This window comes from Gorilla gorilla, chromosome 23 (genome assembly GCF_029281585.2).
Source record: "Gorilla gorilla gorilla isolate KB3781 chromosome 23, NHGRI_mGorGor1-v2.1_pri, whole genome shotgun sequence".
Lineage (NCBI taxonomy): Eukaryota > Metazoa > Chordata > Mammalia > Primates > Hominidae > Gorilla > Gorilla gorilla.
This window is the reverse complement of record NC_086018.1, coordinates 29,688,357-29,705,498: the sequence shown is the minus strand read 5'-3', so window position 1 is coordinate 29,705,498 and position 17,142 is coordinate 29,688,357. Positions and strand designations below refer to the sequence as shown.

General features: G+C 46.1%; 1 protein-coding gene across 7 annotated transcripts in view; it reads left to right on the top strand.

The window, feature by feature from the left end:
- The window catches only part of PRR14L (proline rich 14 like), a 72,870-nt gene that overhangs the window by 54,750 nt on the left and 978 nt on the right, over positions 1 to 17,142 (top strand). For 6 of the 7 annotated variants that reach the window (XM_055374302.1, XM_055374300.1, XM_019018650.4 and 3 more), the window contains 2 exons: positions 6,207 to 6,278; positions 8,632 to 13,078. In XM_055374302.1, coding sequence (XP_055230277.1) covers positions 6,207 to 6,278; positions 8,632 to 8,908 — 349 coding nt within the window. In that variant the 3' untranslated portion in view covers positions 8,909 to 13,078. Of the gene's footprint in view, positions 1 to 6,206; positions 6,279 to 8,631; positions 13,079 to 17,142 lie in introns of those variants that run through there. The other variant, XM_063704681.1, reaches the window with a different exon arrangement.

Here is a 17,142-nt window from a genome sequence, read left to right as displayed (position 1 = left end):
ATCCGCCCACCTCAGCCTCCCAAAGTGCTGGAATTACAGACATGAGACACCGTAATTTTGTATTCTTACTAGAGACAGGGTTTCACCATGTTGGTCAGGCTGGTCTTGAACTCCTGACCTCAAGTGATGGTCCAAAAAATGTTTAAAAGTTGCTGCTGGCCAGGCGTGGTAGCTCACGCCTGTAATCCTAGCACTTTGGGAGGCTGAGATGGGTGGATCACTTGAGGTCAGGAGTTTGAAACCAGCTGGCCAGGCGCGGTGGCTCACGCCTTTCCTGGCTGGAGTGCAGTGGCACAATCTTGGCTCATCGCAACCTCTGCCTACCAAGTTCAAGCGATTCTCCTCCCTCAGCCTTCCAGAGTAGCTGGGATTATAGGTGTGTACTACCACATTGGCTAATTTTTGTATTTTTAGTAGAAACAGGGTTTCACCATGTTGGCCAGGCTGGTCTCAAACTCCTGGACTCAAATGATTTGCCCACCTTGGCCTTTCAAAGCGCTAGGATTACAGGCGTGAGCCACCGTTCCTTGCCTATAGTGTGTTTTATATGTTAAAGAAATACAAGTGGGTTGAAAATATGAATAATGAAGCAAGATATACTTAAAAATAACCAACTACATTTAAAGTAGAACTGTACAGAATTTCTAAAAATGTAAAATTGAATAATCAAAATAAAACTTTAATAAATGGGTTAACAGCAGGTTAAATAGAGCGAAATAGTGTTAATGAACAGGAGCACACCAGAACAAAATTTTCACAGTGAAGTACAGAAACAAAAAATATGATCAAGGGAGAGAATTGAATGAGGATGTGGAGCAACAGGCACTCTCATTCACTGCTGGTGGGAATGCAAAATTGTATATAGCCTCTTTGGAAGACAGTTTGGCAAGTCCCGTACAAAACTAAACCTACATACCATACCATACAGCAGCTGCACTCCTTGGTATTTACCCAAATGAGTTGAAAACATTTCACATAAAATCTGTACATAAATGTTCATAGCAGCTTTATTAAGAATTTCTAAAACTTGGAAGCAACCACGATGTCCGTCAGTAGCTGAATGAATAAACTGTCTGGACAATGGAATATTACTCAGTACTAAAAAGGAATTAGCTATCAATGATATAAATGATATGGAGGAATCTTAAATGCTTACTACTGAGTAAAGGAAGCCAATCTGAATAAACTACGTACTGTATGAGTTCAGCTCTATGACATTCTGGAAAAGGCAAAACCATGGAGACAGAAGTCACCAAGGGTTGAGGGGAAGGAAGGGATGACTAGGTGGAGCACAGAGGGTATGTAGGGCAGTGAAAACTGTTATGTGTGTTATTGTAATGAGGGATACATGGCATTATGTGTTTGTCAAAACTCATAGAAGACAGCAACAAGGGTGAGCTCTGACATGAACTGGACTTTTGGGTGATAATAATGTATCAATATAGGTTCATTGTACAACAGTTGTACTCTCTGGAAGGCTGTCCATGTGTGAGGGTAGGGGCTATATGGGAACTCTCTACTTTCTGCTCAGTCTTTCTGTGAACATAAAACTACTATAAAAAATAAAGTATAAAAAAAAGAAAAGATGACCAGGCATGGTGGCTCACGCCTGTAATCCCAGCACTTTGGGAGGCCAAGGTGGGAGGAATGCTTGAGCCCAGGAGTTCAAGGCCAGCCCGGGCAGCATAATGAGACCCTGTCTCTACAAAAATAAAAATAAAATGAACCAGGCATGGTGGCACACTATTGTAGTCTCAACTATTTAGGACACTGAGGTGGAAGGATCACTGAGTCTAGGATTTCAAGGCTGCAGTGAACTGTCATCAAACCACTGATCTCCAGTTTGGGCAAGAGAGTGAGACTGTCTCCCCCTGCCCAACTCTCTCCCACAAAAAACAAGATAATATATAACCCACAGAATTGGAGAAAATATTTGCAAATCACACATCTAATAAGGGTCTGGTATCCACAAGCTATAAAGAACTCTTATAGTTCAACAACCAAAAGACAATAACCCATATTTTTTAAATGGACAAAGTGTTTCAACAGACATTTCTCCAAAGAAGATAGACAAATGGCCCACAAGCATTTGAAGAGATGCTGTTGACATCATGAGTCATCAGGGAACTGCAAATCAAAACCACAGTGAAATACCACTTCCCACCCACTAGGATGTAAAGAAACAATAAAACAGAAAATAAGTGTAGTAAGGGTGTGGAGAAACTCAAACCCTTATACACATCTCTTGGGAATGTAAAATGGTATAGCCACTGTGAAAAAAAAAAATTGGCAGTTCCTGAAAAAATTAGTTACCATATGACCCAACAATTCTTCTAGGTATATACCCAAAAGAATTGAAAACATCCCAGGCACGGTGGCTCATGCCTGTAATCCCAGCACTTTGGGAGGCCGAGGTGGGCAGACCATCTGAGGTCAGGAGTTCGAGACCAGCCTGGCCAATATGGTGAAACCCCATTTCCACTAAAAATACAAAAATTAGCCAGGAGTGGTGGTGTGTGCCTGTAATCCCAACTAATCAGGAGGCTGAGGTAGGAGAATTGCCTTAACGCAGGAGGTGGAGGTTGCAGTGAGCTAAGATCATGCCACTGCACTCCAGCCTGGGTGATAGAGGAAGACTCTGTCTCAAAAAAAAAAAAAAAAAAAGGAATTGAGAACATACATTCACCAAAAAACCTGTGCATGAATATTCACAGCAGCATTATTCATAGTAGCTAAAAAGTGGAAACCAAATGTTCCTCAGTTGATAAATGGATAAAGAAAAGATGGTATATCCATAGATGGAGTATTATTCAGCCAGGAAAAGGAACGAAGTACTGATACATGCTACAACAGGAGTTAACTATGAAAACAGCACATTCTATATGATTCATTTTATATGAAATGTCTAGAATCCTTAGAGACAGAAAGTAGTTTAGTGGTTACCGGTGCTGGGTGGTAGGGGAGAGTCCAGGTGACTGCTAAAAGTAGGTTTCTGTTTGGAGTTATGAAAGTGTTTTAAGGCTGGTTGTGGTGGTTCATTCCTATAATCCCAGCACGTTGGCAGGTAGAGGCAGGAGGATCACTTGAGCCCAGGAGTCTGCTACCAGCCTGGGCAACATAGTGAGACCACATCTCTACAAAAGATCAGGTCAGGCATCGTGGCTCAACCCTGTAATCCCAGCACTTTGGGAGGCTGAGACTGGAGGATCGCTTGAGCCGAGGAGTTCAAAGCTAGCCTATACAACATAGACCCTATCTCTACCAAAAATAGTTTTTAAAAATCAGCCCGACATGCCTGTAATCCCAGCACTATGGGAGGCCGAGGTGGGCAGATTACCTGAGGTCAGGAGTTCAAGACCAGTCTGGCCAACATGGTGAAACCCTGTCTCTACTAAAAATATTTTTAAAATTAGCCGCGCGTGGTGGTAGGCGCCTGTAATCCCAGCTACTCGGGAGGCTGAGGGAGGAGAATCGCTTGAACCCGGAATGCGGATGTTGCAGTGAGCCTAGATCACACCACTGCACTCCAGCCTGGGTGACAGAGTGAGACTTGGTCTCAAAAAAAAAAAGAAATAGAAAAGAAAAAAAAAATTAGCTGGAAGCCGGGCGTGGTGGCTCACACCTGTAATCCCAGCACTTTGGGAGGCTGAGGTGGGCAGATCACAAGATCAGGAGTTTGAGACCAGCCTGACCAATATAATGAAACCCCGTCTCTACTAAAAATACAAAAATTAGCTGGGCATGGTGGTGCATGCCTGTAGTCCCAGCTACTCAGGAGGCTGAGGCAGAAGAATCACTTGAACCCAGAAGGCAGATGTTGCAGTGAGCCAAGATCACGCCACTGCACTCCAGCCTGGGCGACAGAGCAAGACTCCGTCTCAAAGAAAAAAAAAAAAAATTAGCCAGGCATAGTACTGTGTACCTATAGTCCCAGCTACTTGGGAAGCTGAGAGAGGAGGATTGCTTCAGCCAGGAAGGTCAAGGCTGCAGTCAGCTATCATTGTACCACTGCACTTTAACCTGGGCAAGAGAGCGAGATGCTGTCTTTAAAAAAATGAAAAAATAGGCTAGGCGCAGTGGCTCACGCCTGTAATTCCAGCACTTTGGGAGGCCGAGATGGGTGGATCACCTGAGATCAGGAGTTCAAGACCAGCGTGGCCAACATGGTGAAACCCCATCTGTACTAAAAAATCAAAGTTACAGCTGGGCATGGTGGCTCCCGCCTGTAATCCCAGCACTTTCAGAGGCCGAGGTGGGTGGATCACCTGAGGTCAGGAGTTCGAGACCAGTCTGGCCAATGTGGTGAAACCCTATCTCTACTAAAAATACAAAAATTAGCTGGGTGTGGTGACATGCACCCGTAGTCCCAGCTACTCGGGAGGCTGAGGCAGGAGAATCGCTTGAACCCGGGAGGTAGAGGTTGCAGTGAGCCGAGATTGCACAACTGCACTCCAGCCTGGTGACAGAGCAAGACTCCATCCATCTCAAAAGAAAACAAAAAAATCAAAAATTAGCCAGATGTGGTGGCGGATGCCTGTAATTCCAGCTACTGAGGAGGCTGGAAAGGAGAATCACTTGAACCCGGGTGGTGGAGATTGCAGTGAGCTGAGATCGCGCCATTGCACTCCAGTCTGGGCAAAAAGAGCGAAACTCTGTCTCAAAAAAAAAATAAATAAATAAATAAGCCGGCTGTGGTGGCACACACCTGTGGTCCCAGCTACACGGGAGGCAGAGACAGGAGGATCTCTTGAGCCCAGCCCAGGAAGTTGAGGCTGCAGTGAGCCATGTTTGAGCCACTGCACTCCAGCCTGGGTGACAGCACAAGACCCTGTCTCAAAAAAAAACTGGTCTTGATTAGATAGTGGTGATCAGGAATAACCTTGCGAATGTTTTAAAAATCACTGAATTGTACATTTTAAATGGATGAATTTTATGGTATGTGAACCTGGGCTCCTTGGAGAGTGATTACAGGTCTAGGGCAGGAAATGAATAAGATGAATGTATCTTGTCATACCAGAATGTAGCAAAGCTCTCAGAGACTCCTAGGGTCATGTCAAAGGGATTCAGGGCCAGTTTTTTCTTTATTTTTTAATTTTGTGTAGAGATAGGGTCTTGCTTTGTTGCCCAGGCTGGTCTCGAACTCTTGGGCTCAACAGTTCTCTTGCCTCAGTCTCCCAAGTAACTGGGACTACTGTTGGGAGCCCCCATGCCTGGCTCTCAAGAACCAGTTTGAAGAGATTACCTCTGGCCACAGATGAGACTCAAAAGAATAATAAGTTCAATGGATTAAAACATATCAAATATAAACCCAATAGTTAATAATGATACTTTGAAAAATTTAAAACCATTGGCCATCTTTGGAAGATACTGGGGAACCAATTCATTGTTTTGGAAATTGGTAATGAGAGGAAAAAAGCAAGCATATGGCCTGCTTTTACTATTCAAGCTGTACCTCAGGGTTACTGTATAATTGATAGGTGTGAAGGGTTGTGTGTGTGTGTGTGTGTGTGTGTGTGTGTGTGTGTGTGTGTGTATGTATATATTTTTTAAGAGACAGGGTCTTTGTCACCCAGGCTGTACCCAGTGTCAGACTCCTAGGCAACAGAGCAAGACCCCATCTCTAAAAAAGAAAAAAACAAAAAAGAACAGAATATATAGTTTTCTAGTCAGTGGAGGGAGATAGAAAAAAAAGAACAGTCAATTCACAAAAAGAAACATTGCAAAGCAGCACAAACAACAGCTGTAAAGTAGATATAAATCTATGAAAAATAATAGATATAAATCTAAATATATCATTCCCAGTAAGTATGAATGGGCTCAGTTACATAAAGTTGAAGGTTGGTACCCTGGAAAAGAAAATCCAGTACACATTGTTTGCATGAGACACATCTAAAACATATTACAGACAGGTTGGAGCAAACGAAAAGGATAGCACTGGGAAATAAGTCTCTTCCATCTTAGGAGAACATGAGGCTGTGCACAGTAGCTCATGCCTGATTTTTTTTTTTTTTAATCTAGCCTGGCGTGGTGGCACACACCTGTAATCCCAGCTACTCAGGAGGCTGAGGCTGGAGGATGGCTAGAGTTGAAGGCTGCAGTGAGCTATGATCATGTCACTGCCCTTCAGCCTGGGCAACAGAGCAAGACCTTCTCTAAAAAAAAAAAGAGAGGGAACATGAAGAATTTTTTTCTTTATTTCTTTTCAGGTTAAAGAAGAAGGAGTTTAGTTTAGAAGAGATATATACCAACAAGAATTATAAATCTCCTCCTGCAAACAGGTAGGTACTTATAGCTGGGAAATAAAAGAGAAGAATTTGAAATGATTGATGTGAATCTCCAGCCCTTTCACTTTAGAAAGAGTTTATGTTCAGTTGTACCAATATTGGGTCTTTTTTTTTTTTTGAGACAGAGTCTCTGTCGCCCAGGCTGGAGTGCAATGGCGCGATCTCGGCTCACTGCAAGCTCCGCCTCCTGGGTTCACACCATTCTCCTGCCTCAGCCTCTCCGAGTAGCTGGGACTACAGGCGCCCGCCACCACACCCGGCTAATTTTTTGTATTTTTAGTAGAGACAGGGTTTCACCGTGGTCTCGATCTCCTGACCTCATGATCCGCCTGCCTCGGCCTCCCAAAGTGCTGGGATTACAAGTGTGAGCCACCACGCCCGGCCAATATTGGGTCTTATAAATAGCTAGAATTGGTATTTTCAATTCCAGCACTTGAATTAGGGTCAGTAATAGGATAGGAAATAAAGTGTATTGGGTTATGTAAAGAAAATGTAGCCGGGCACGGTGGCTCACGCCTGTAATCCCAGCACTTTGGGAGGCCAAGGCAGGTGGATCACAAGGTCAGGAGTTTGAGACCAGCCTGATCAACATGGTGAAACCTGTCTCTACTAAAAATACAAAAAATTAGCCGGGCATGGTGGCTCACACCTGTAATCCCAGCTATTTGGGAGGCTGAGGCAGGAGAATTGCTTGAACCCGGGAGGAGGAGATGGCAGTGAGCCAAGATCACACCACTGCACTCCAGCCTGGGCAACAGAGCTAGACTCTGTCTCAAAAAAAAAAAAAAAAAGAAAGAAAGAAAATGTAGTCTCAGCCAGGTGCGGTGGCTGACACCTGTAATCCAAGCACTTTGGGAGGCCGAGGCGGGCAAATCACCTGAGGTCAGGAGTTCAAGACCAGCCTGGCAAACATGGTGAAACCCTGTCTCTACTAAAAATACAAAATTACCCAGGCGTGGTGGCACACGCTAGTAATCCCAGCTACTCGGGAGGCTGAGGCAGGAGAATCGCTTGAACCCGGGAGGCGGAGGTTGCAGTGAGCCAAGATCGCACCATTGCACTCCAGCCTGGGCAGCAAGAGCGAAACTCCATCTCAAAAATGAAAAAGAAAAAATAGTATAAACAAGTAGTTTGTGTTTGTATTTTTACCAAATATGCTGACTTCAGGACTGATAATCATTGATTTTTCAGATATGATTGTAAACCCAAATACAGGAGGAGTTTCACTTAGGTCTGAATTCAATTCAAGTCAGTGAACATTTATTAAATGCCCACTGTTTCTAGAATATAGAAGGAGAATTGTAGGATTTTATCCTAAGATTTTGTATGTCTGCTCTAACACATTTGTACAATTACTTATAATTAATTCCTTATAATGGAATATACTGTGTAACCATTAAAAAAAATGAATCAGAGCCAGGCACAGTGGCACATGCCTGTAATCTCACCACTTTGGGAGGCCAAGGAGGGAGGATCACTGGAGCCCTTGAGTTGGAGACCAGCCTGAGCAATATACCAAGACTCCATCTCTACAAAAAAAAAATTCTTTTTAAATTAGCCAGACATGGTGGTGCATGCTTGTAGTCCCAGCTACGTGGGAGGCTCAGGTAGGAGGATAGCTTGAGCCCAGGATGTCGAGGCTGTAGTGAGCTGTGATTGTGATTGTGCCACTGCACTCCAGCCTGAGTGACAGAGTGAGACCCTGTCTCAAAAAAAAAAATTTTTTTTTAAAGATGAGTCAGGGCTGGGTGCGGTGGCTCACGCCTGTAATCCCAGCACTGGGAAGCCGAGGCGGGCGAATCACGAGGTTAGGAGATCGAGACCATCCTGTCTAACAGAGTGAAACCCTGTCTCTACTAAAAATACAAAAAAAAAAAAATTAGCCAGGCGTGGTGGCGGGCACCTGTAGTCCCAGCTACTTGGGAGGCTGAGGCAGGAGAATGGCGTCAACCCGGGAGGCGGAGCTTGCAGTGAGCCAAGATCACACCACTGCACTCCAGCCTGGGTGACAGAGTAAGACTCCATCTTAAAAAAAAAATAAAAAATAAAAAATTAACCGGGCATAGTGACACATACCTGTAGTCCCCACTACTTGGGAGGCTGAGGCAGGAGAATCGCTTGAACCCAGGAGACAGAGGTTGCAGTGAGCCAAGATCATGCCATTGCGCTCCAGCCTGGGCAACAAGAGTGAAATTCTGTCTCACAAAAAAAAGAAGAGTTGGCGCAAGTAGCTTTCAGTCCCTGTTGACTAGAAGGGTTGTTGACCCAGCGTCAACATCCTGACCCTGTTGACAGGATGGGCCATGTGAGTCAGTCTGTTGGTGATTGTTTCGTGCTTCATCCTTAGGTGTTTAGAGACCATCTTTGAGGAACCCAAGGAACGAAATGGTACACTAATCTCAATCAGCCAACAGAAGAGGAAGCGAGTTCTAGAATTTCAGGATTTTACAGTCCCGCGAAAGAGGAGAGCTCGAGGCAAAGTCAAGGTGGCAGGCAGCTTTACCAGGGCCCAGAAGGCAGCTGTGCAGAGTCGAGAGCTGGATGCTCTTTTGATACAGAAACTAATGGAACTGGAGACCTTCTTTGCCAAGGAAGAGGAGCAGGAACAATCATCAGGCTGTTGAGAAGCGATTCAGTTTGAGGGTCTCAATTTTAGGGTTTTTTTGTTTTGTTTTGGTTTTGGTTTTTTTTTTTGGACCTCCTTGGAAGAGGTTGCCTAATTTTGCCCTACCGCCAAACCACTCAAAAATGCACAGTCCATGAATTTTTACCTATTTCAAGGTGCAACCTTTTTAGAAACTGGTGAAGGAGGGTCCTCTACTTTTACTGCTGAGTATAGAACCTCAGGAATGCTCCCTTTCTCCTGGAAATGGACCTGAACGACATCCAGCCACCTCCTCAGTCTCTGCCATCCACAGGAGGAAGCAGCAGCCTATCTTCAGTAACACTAGGATTCCAAGGACTCACAGGATTTGCACGTCCATATGAAAGTTCCGCTTTGTTTACGGTGGTGCTAGACCAAGATTATTAGAAACGTGGCCTAGGGAGGGGGACCTGGCGTCCTGTCCTGCGTGGTCTCACTGGCTCATTTCAGTAGTTGAGGAAAGATGAGCTGTTGTGTTTTCTTATCTTTTGTCTGCCCAGGACCTATTGATGTGAGTGTATGTGAGAGTGTTTGTGTGTGTGTGGCTTTTTCCCATCGTTTTCTCCCCTCTGTGACTGGGTCACTAGTGCCAGAGGAGCCCGTCCAGGCCCCATTCGAAGTAAGTTGCACTTTTTAATGTGGTGTGGATTATTTTCATTTGTTTTATTTTCTTTTTTGTTGTTGTTTTTGTACTATTATTGCTGCATGTGTGGAGCCTTTAAATGTGATTTTAGAACATTTTTTTAAGGAGAAAAACAATACATGTCTTAAGAATACATGATAGGCATTTGACCCAGTTGATCGCTGCATGGAAGAGACATTTTTCCTATTCATATGTTTCAGGCAATCCCTTCCCCATCTCCAGCTTCTAGTGTAACTCATTAGAGGGAGCACTTTTTTTCATCTGGGTTCTCATTCTTGCCCACCAAATACATGTATTTATTTTAGTGATTTAAGTAAGAACAGGTTTCTCTCCCAATCATTGAAAAACTACTATGGTTGGGTATGGTCTTAATGGTTTTTATCTGAAATGGTGTTAGGTAACAAAATTGAGTACAACGGCTTGGGCAGTGATACAGGCTGACCCACAGTATTTGTGGCTTTCTAGGCAGCCCGCTTCAAGAGTGGGGAGAGAGTCGGGGTCATGCTTCAGACCCAGAGATGTGTTCCTGCAGTGGGATCTCAAAAATCCCCAGCCAGCCTTCTTTGAGGGCCACCTCATTGTACTCTGGGCTCCTATGTCACATCTACCGGAACTGTCAAATGCCGGAGTTAGCCGAGTTTCTGGGTTTGTGCCTGCAGGAGTCTTTGGGCAGAGGGATGCTGTGGGTCAGCAGCCTCAAGGTCTTGTTCTTTTTCCACTGAAGTCCTGTGTGCCCATATCCTGCTCCCCTTCCCCTCTTTCTCTAGGGGTTTCTCTTTCTCTTTCTCTCTCAAAACAAGAGTTTAGAGAATTAACATTCCATGGCTAGTGAGTGGGATTCAAAAGTCATCGTCAGGACACCAGCATCACCTCTTCATATCCTCCTGGGAGCCACTGGCATGGAGCAGCCGCCGATGGGAACTGTGAGAGTTCTAGGGACATTTCCAAGTCAGTCTATTAGAGAAGAGTGAGTGGCACGTCCTGGAATGTTGGCCAACTCTCCTAGGTTTCTTTTGCTTCCCCATTTGCTAGTGGATGGGGAGATGGGTTGGGGGTGGGGGGTCTCTATGTGCCTTGCTTTTGCAGGTTGACAGTCTATGCCACACTGGAGCAGAAAAACTTGACATGAGCCAGAGGGAAAAGTGTGCCACGGCTATCTTCTAGGCCCACTGCCTCAGACATAGCATTGAGACAAGTGAAATACACACTTGGTCATCCACGGAGGCTTCCAAGGCCATGGCCAAATACAGTTAGAAGAGAGCCAGGCTTCCGTACCAGCTCTGAATGATGCTAACCAGATTCTGTCATTCTACATCCACTTTGCCCAGACTGTATAGACACGACCTATGTTTCACCTCAATACCTCTCCCTTCCTGGGACAGGGTTCTTAGACACTAAATGCTTCTCTCTGACTTTTTTGCTTAAGGGAGTGGGATGAGTAGTACATTTTGCCCTTGTCCAGGCATGTTTAAGGAGCTCCTACTGGACAGGTTGCAGACTAGCAGTGAGTCAACAGAGCCCTGTTTGCCAGCTCTGTTGCCAGTGTAGATGCAGTGATGTGGCGGCTGTGTTTCCCAGAGACAACAGTGGGCACAGCTATAGTGTCACCAACCTGGCAGAGATAGTTTCAACTGTGCCTGTTACAGGTGTGGCACTCGAAGGACCAGAAGCAGCGGTTTGGAACATGGGTAACTGGGAGCAGAGGACTGGAAGAAACAGAGCTGGGCTCCTTCCCTGTCCTGACAATGTAGGAGAGGAGTTGTTGTGAGGCCAGCCCTGCCCGTCGTTGAAATTTCTTGACCTACCCTCTAGCTAGGTCCCTTCCCCTGCTCCAAAGTTGAGAAGGGGGCCCCACTGCAAACTTGAAATTACTTACCTGAAGGTGATGTATATACCTAGGCTCCAGCTGCGCTCAGCCACACCTGTCTTAACATTCAGTTTTGGCACTGAGCCAGCTGCAGTGTTGTCAGGGGTCCCCAGGCCCGTGGTCCCTAACCACGATGGGACATGGTAATCGGCTGCTGGCACACCACCTGCCCAGAGCTACAGGAGGTCTGGTTCTGGGGTGGAGTTGGTACAGTTTCTGAGTATGGGAACTTCCCTCCCCAAGTGGTGGGAAGTTACAGTTAACTACAGCTTACTCAACTATCACTTCCAGAGGTTTAGTGTTTTTAATATAGGAAAGAGGAGAAATCTCAGGTCTAATCAGGGTTCTGCCCATCAGCTTTTCACTGAAACTTTCAACTGTGTTTTGTGGTTTTTTTTTCCATCTTTCAGTTTCTAGCTGTGTTTGCCTCCTCCCTCCGCGTTCCCTCCTCTTTTTTTGCTTTTGGTCTCCTTTCCAGCTTCATGTCTCCATGAGTTCAGCTGTACCTCATCTCCTGTTAAAGCAGATCATGTCCACTTTTTCTTACTGACCTTACTCTAAGCTACAGTAGCTGAGGGAGGTACAGTGAAGACATGTAGCGTTTGCCTTATTCGGAGCCTGAGGAGCCCAGAAACCCATGCTGTGAATCCCAAAACTCAGCGCTCCTCAAGAGCTGTGAAAATCATGATACTTTGTCACAATTTTGCCTGAAAGGGTCTTTGGCACGGGCTCCGGAGCCAACCTGAGGTCCATTCCAGATCCCACTATCTGGGCGTGAGACCTCCCCCGTGGCTCCTTCCTTGCCCACTGAGCCAAGAGCAGCAGGGAGCGTACAGGACGGGAGCAGCAGATCCAAGGCCGCAGTGCAGCCAATGAACGCACGGCCGTCGCTCCGTCTCCAGGCTGGAATTCCGTCTCATAATCAATGCCATGTACATTAAGATCTGCGAAAGACCAACTTTTAGGCAGTGATACTTTTCTCCCATTCCCTGGGGTGGGGGGAGTATGCAGTTGGTGCTTTCTGTAATTCCCTTGTTCTGTTTCTGTAAGCTTTTCCCCTGGTGTCATGGAAAGGACTTCTTAAATAACCACATTGTGGGTGGCTGTATCCAAAGTTTAAATAATTGGCCAGAAGTGCAGAGTATCCTTTCCTGGATTCGTGTCAGAAAAGGGCTCCTTGCCACAACTGAACTTACTGTATAAAAACCTGGCTAGGGAGATTTAATTTTACTAAAATTACAGTTTAATGTTACCGTCTAGCCACAAATCAAGCAGCAAAAGCTATTTTGATGATGAAAGGGGGTCCCCGTTGAGCTGGCCATCTAGTGCAGTGTGCTCTCAGATTCCATGTTTGTTGATTGTGTGTCTTCACAAGCCCCTCTCTGGTGCTGAATTGGATTTGAATTCTTGGTGAGAGGCCTCAGCATCTCCTTGGGCTGGTCTGGGCCAGTAAAAATAGCTGCCTGACATGTTTATATATTATCATGGTCAGTAGTTCAATGAAATTTGTACATTTTTGGTAACATTGGTATACATGATGCCCCTGCAGTTCCTTTTCTGTTTGGTAGTTTGTGACTCTAAGATTTCCACTGTTATGTGTGTTAATTTATGAAAATAAATTTTTTTGAAAACCTTTCAAATAACTCTCAAGGCCGTTACTTTGTTCTCGTGGCTTGGCAATAAGTTAAAATAGACAAAGTTATATGTCACAGCAAGCATCATTCCTTCCAAAGTGGTCACCATTTTCTGAGGAGTATCCTGTTGTAAGTGTGGGACCAGCTCAAACTGATTAACCATTGCTTAAGTTGTTACAGGTGAGACACAGCCAAAATTGCCTGAGCGTGCACAGTGGAAAGAAGCTTTAACGTCTTAATTGTTACCACCACGAGCCTGGCAGGCCGACTGCATTGGCATCACCTAGGACTAGATAGGAATGCCATAAAAGCTTGACCCACTTCCAGATCAGGGAGACAGTTGAGCATTGCTTCCTGTCTCTGTGCCAATTGACTTTTTTGTGTGGGGGGGTGGAGTTTCACTCTGTCGCCAGGCTGGAGTGCAGTGGCATGCAATCTCAGCTTATTGCAACCTCCACTTCCTGGTTTCAAGCGATTCTCATGCTTCAGCCTCCCAAGTACTGGGATTACAGGCACCCACCAACAAGTCCAGCTAATTTTTGTATTTTTTTTAGAAAAGGGTTTCACTATGTTGGTTGGGCTGGTCTTGAACTCCTGATCTCAGGTGATCCCCCCACCTCGACCTCCCGAGGTGCCCGGATTGTAGGCGTGAGCCACTGAGCCCAGCCTCATTTACCTTTTTTGAGACAGAGTTTCGCTCTTGTTGCCCAGGATGGAGTGCAATGGCACCATCTCAGCTCACCGCAACCTCCGCCTCCCAGGTTCAAGCGATTCTCCTGCCTCAGCCTCCCGAGTAGCTGGAATTATAGGCATGGGCCACCACGCCTGGCTAATTTTATATTTTTAGTAGAGACGAGGTTTCTCCATGTTGGTCAGGCTGCTCTTGAACTCCCAACCTCAGCTGATCTGCCCGCCTCGACCTCCCAAAGTGCCAGGATAGCAGGTGTGAGCCCCTGTGCCCAGTCCCTCGTTTACTTTTTAAAAGATCTCACCACTTAATACTTGTCCTTCCCAGCTGTTTATGAGGTTAGGCTATGAATCTTCTGCTTCTTATTTAGTCAATGGAAACTGGTAAAAGAATGACTGAAAACACCTCTGTAACACCACACTGACATATTCCAGAAAGAAGCATGATTCCTGGTGACATTCTTCCTCTGCCCAGAGCAAAAGCAGTGCCCAGTTTCCCTTCTTGGCCTCAGAACTGCAGCAAGGAATTCTATCCATGTAGTCTTCTATTTAGGGAACTTAACTGCGTGACAGCTGTGCTTCTTGTTAGGTTTCATGGTTATTTGGAGAAAGGTACTCTCCTACACCATTTCTTGAGAAAAGAGTTGCTAATTAACAGTTAAGGCAGTATAATCTCTTTAACCTCTCATTACAGAATCTTGTGTTGGTAGAGCCTGGTGAAGACTGATCAAAACTGACTTAAGGCTGAGTGCTGTAACTCATGCCTGTAATCCCAACACTTTGGGAGGCCGAGGCAGGTGGATCACTTGAGGTCAGAAGTTGAAGACCAACCTAGCCAACATGGTGAAACCCCATCTCTACTAAAAATACAAAAATTAGCCGGGCATGGTGGCGCACGCCTGTGATCCCAGCTACTCGGGAAGCTAAGGCTGGAGAATCACATGAACTTGGCAGGCAGAGGTTGCAGTGAGCCAAGATCATGCCACTGCACTCCAGCCTGGGTGATAGAGCAAGACCCTGTCTCAAAAAAAACAAACCACTGATTTAAGAATCCTGGCCAGGCGCAGTGGCTCACGCCTGTAATCCCAGCACTTTGGGAGGCCGAGGCAGGCAGATCATGAGGTCAGGAGATCGAGACCATCCTGGCTAACATGGTGAAACCCCGTCTCTACTAAAAATACAAAAAAATTAGCCGGGCAGGGTGGTGGGTGCATGTAGTCCCAGCTACTCAGGAGGCTGAGGCAGGAGAATGGTGTGAACCCGGGAGGCGGAGCTTGCAGTGAGCCAAGATCGCACCACCGCACTCCAGCCTGGGCGAAAGAGCGAGACCCTGTCTCAAAAAAAAAAGAATCCTCTCTGTGGTGTCCTGTCCTGTCCTCTTCCAGCAATGGAAAACACATTTCTATTTACTTTCCCTTTTTTTTTTTTTTTGAAACAGTCTCACTCTCGCCTAGCCTGAGTGCAGTAGCACAATCACATCTTAGCTCACTGTAGCCTTGAACTTCCTGGCTCAAGAGATCCTCCTACCTCAGTTTCCCAAGTAGCTGGGACTACAGTCACATGCCACCAAGCCCAACTATTTTTTGGAAGAGACAGGGTCTCACTATGTTGCCCAGGCTGGTCTCAAGTGATCTCCTGCCTTGGCCTTCCAAAGTACTGGGATTACAGGCATGAGCCACCGCGCTTGACCTCCCCCGCTCCCACTCCACCTTTGAGACCGTCACGCTCTGTCACCCAGGCTGGAGAGCAGTGGCATGATCACCGCTCATTGCAACCTTGGAACTCCTGGGCTCAAGCCATCCTCCTGCCTCAGCCTCCTGAGTAGCTGAGACCACAGTGCCATGACACCAGGCTAACTTTTTATTTTTTATAGAAGCAAGGTCTTGTTACATTGCCCAGGCTGGTTTCTAACTCCAACCTTCAAGCAGTTCTTTCACTTTGGCCTCCCAAAGTGCTGGGATTACAGGTGTGAGCCACTGCACCTGGCCAATATCACAATTCTGCGGTTCATTCTGGGATTTCTCTTTTTTATCTTATTTTTTTTTGAGACAGAGTCTCACTCTGTCCCTCTGGCTGAAGTGCAGTGGCGCGATCTCGGCTCACTGCAACCTCTGCCTCCCAGGTTCAAGTGATTCTCCTCCCTTAGCCTCCCAAGTAGCTGGCTACATGCGCGCTACCATGTCCGGATAATTTTTGTATTTTTACTAAAGACGGGATTTCACCATGTTGGCCAGGCTGATCTCGAACTCCTGACCTCAGATGACCCACCCGCCTCGGCCTCCCAAAGTGCTGGGATTAGGAGCATGAGCCACAGCACTCGGCCAGATTTCTCTTTTTTAAAAAGTGTTCTAGAAAATTCATAATTCTTCAACTTACAGGGTCATAAGTGAGTCCTTCATGACATCTTTCTCAAACCTCCAGTCCCTCCTCCTTCCTTATCCACAGCTGATAGTTTTCCTTCGCATTTCACTGAGGAGGTAGAAGCAATTTGAATACAACTTCCACACCGACACTTGGCTTTTCCTTGCTCGGATCTCATGATACGTGTGCACTTGCTGCCTGTGCCGACAGTGATGCCCTTCTCTCACATTTCTACATGGTTCCTTCAGTTATTGTATTCAGATATTTGCCTTTCCAGATCCCTCTACTGGGAAGTGTACTGCCTCCCATTATATATCCTCCTTATGGTGTGTGAGATAAGAGAAAGATTTTTTTTTCTTTTTTTGAGACAGAGTCTCACTCTGTCGCCCAGGCTGGAGTGCAGTGGTGTGATCAAGACTCACAGCAACCTCCACCCCGGGTTCAAGCGATTCTCCTGCCTCAGCCTCTCAAGTAGCTGAGATCACAGGCGCCCGCCATGATGCCCGGCTAATTTTTGTATTTTTAGTAGAGACGGGGTTTCACCATGTTGGCTAGGCTGGTCTCGAACTCCTGACCTCAAGTGATCCACCCGCCTCGGCCTCCCAAAGTGCTGGGATTCCAGGCGTCAGCCACCGCGCCCGGTCGGTGATATATATATATATATATATATATATATATATTTTTTTTTTTTTTTTTTTTTGAGGCGGATTCTCGCTCTGTCGCCCAGGCTGGAGTGCAGTGGCGCGATCTCGGCTCACTGCAAGCTCCACCTTCTGAGTTCACGCCATTCTACTGCCTCAGCCTCCCGAGTAGCTGGGACTACAGGCGCTCACCACCACGCCCGGCTTATTTTTTGTATTTTTAGTAGAGACGGGGTTTCACCGCGTTAGCCAAGATGGTCTCGATCTTCTGACCTCGTGATCCACCCGCCTCGGCCTCCCAAACAGCTGGGATTACAGGCGTGAGCCACGGCACCCGGCCTGTTTTATATATTTTTTAACACCACCACGTCTCCATATTAT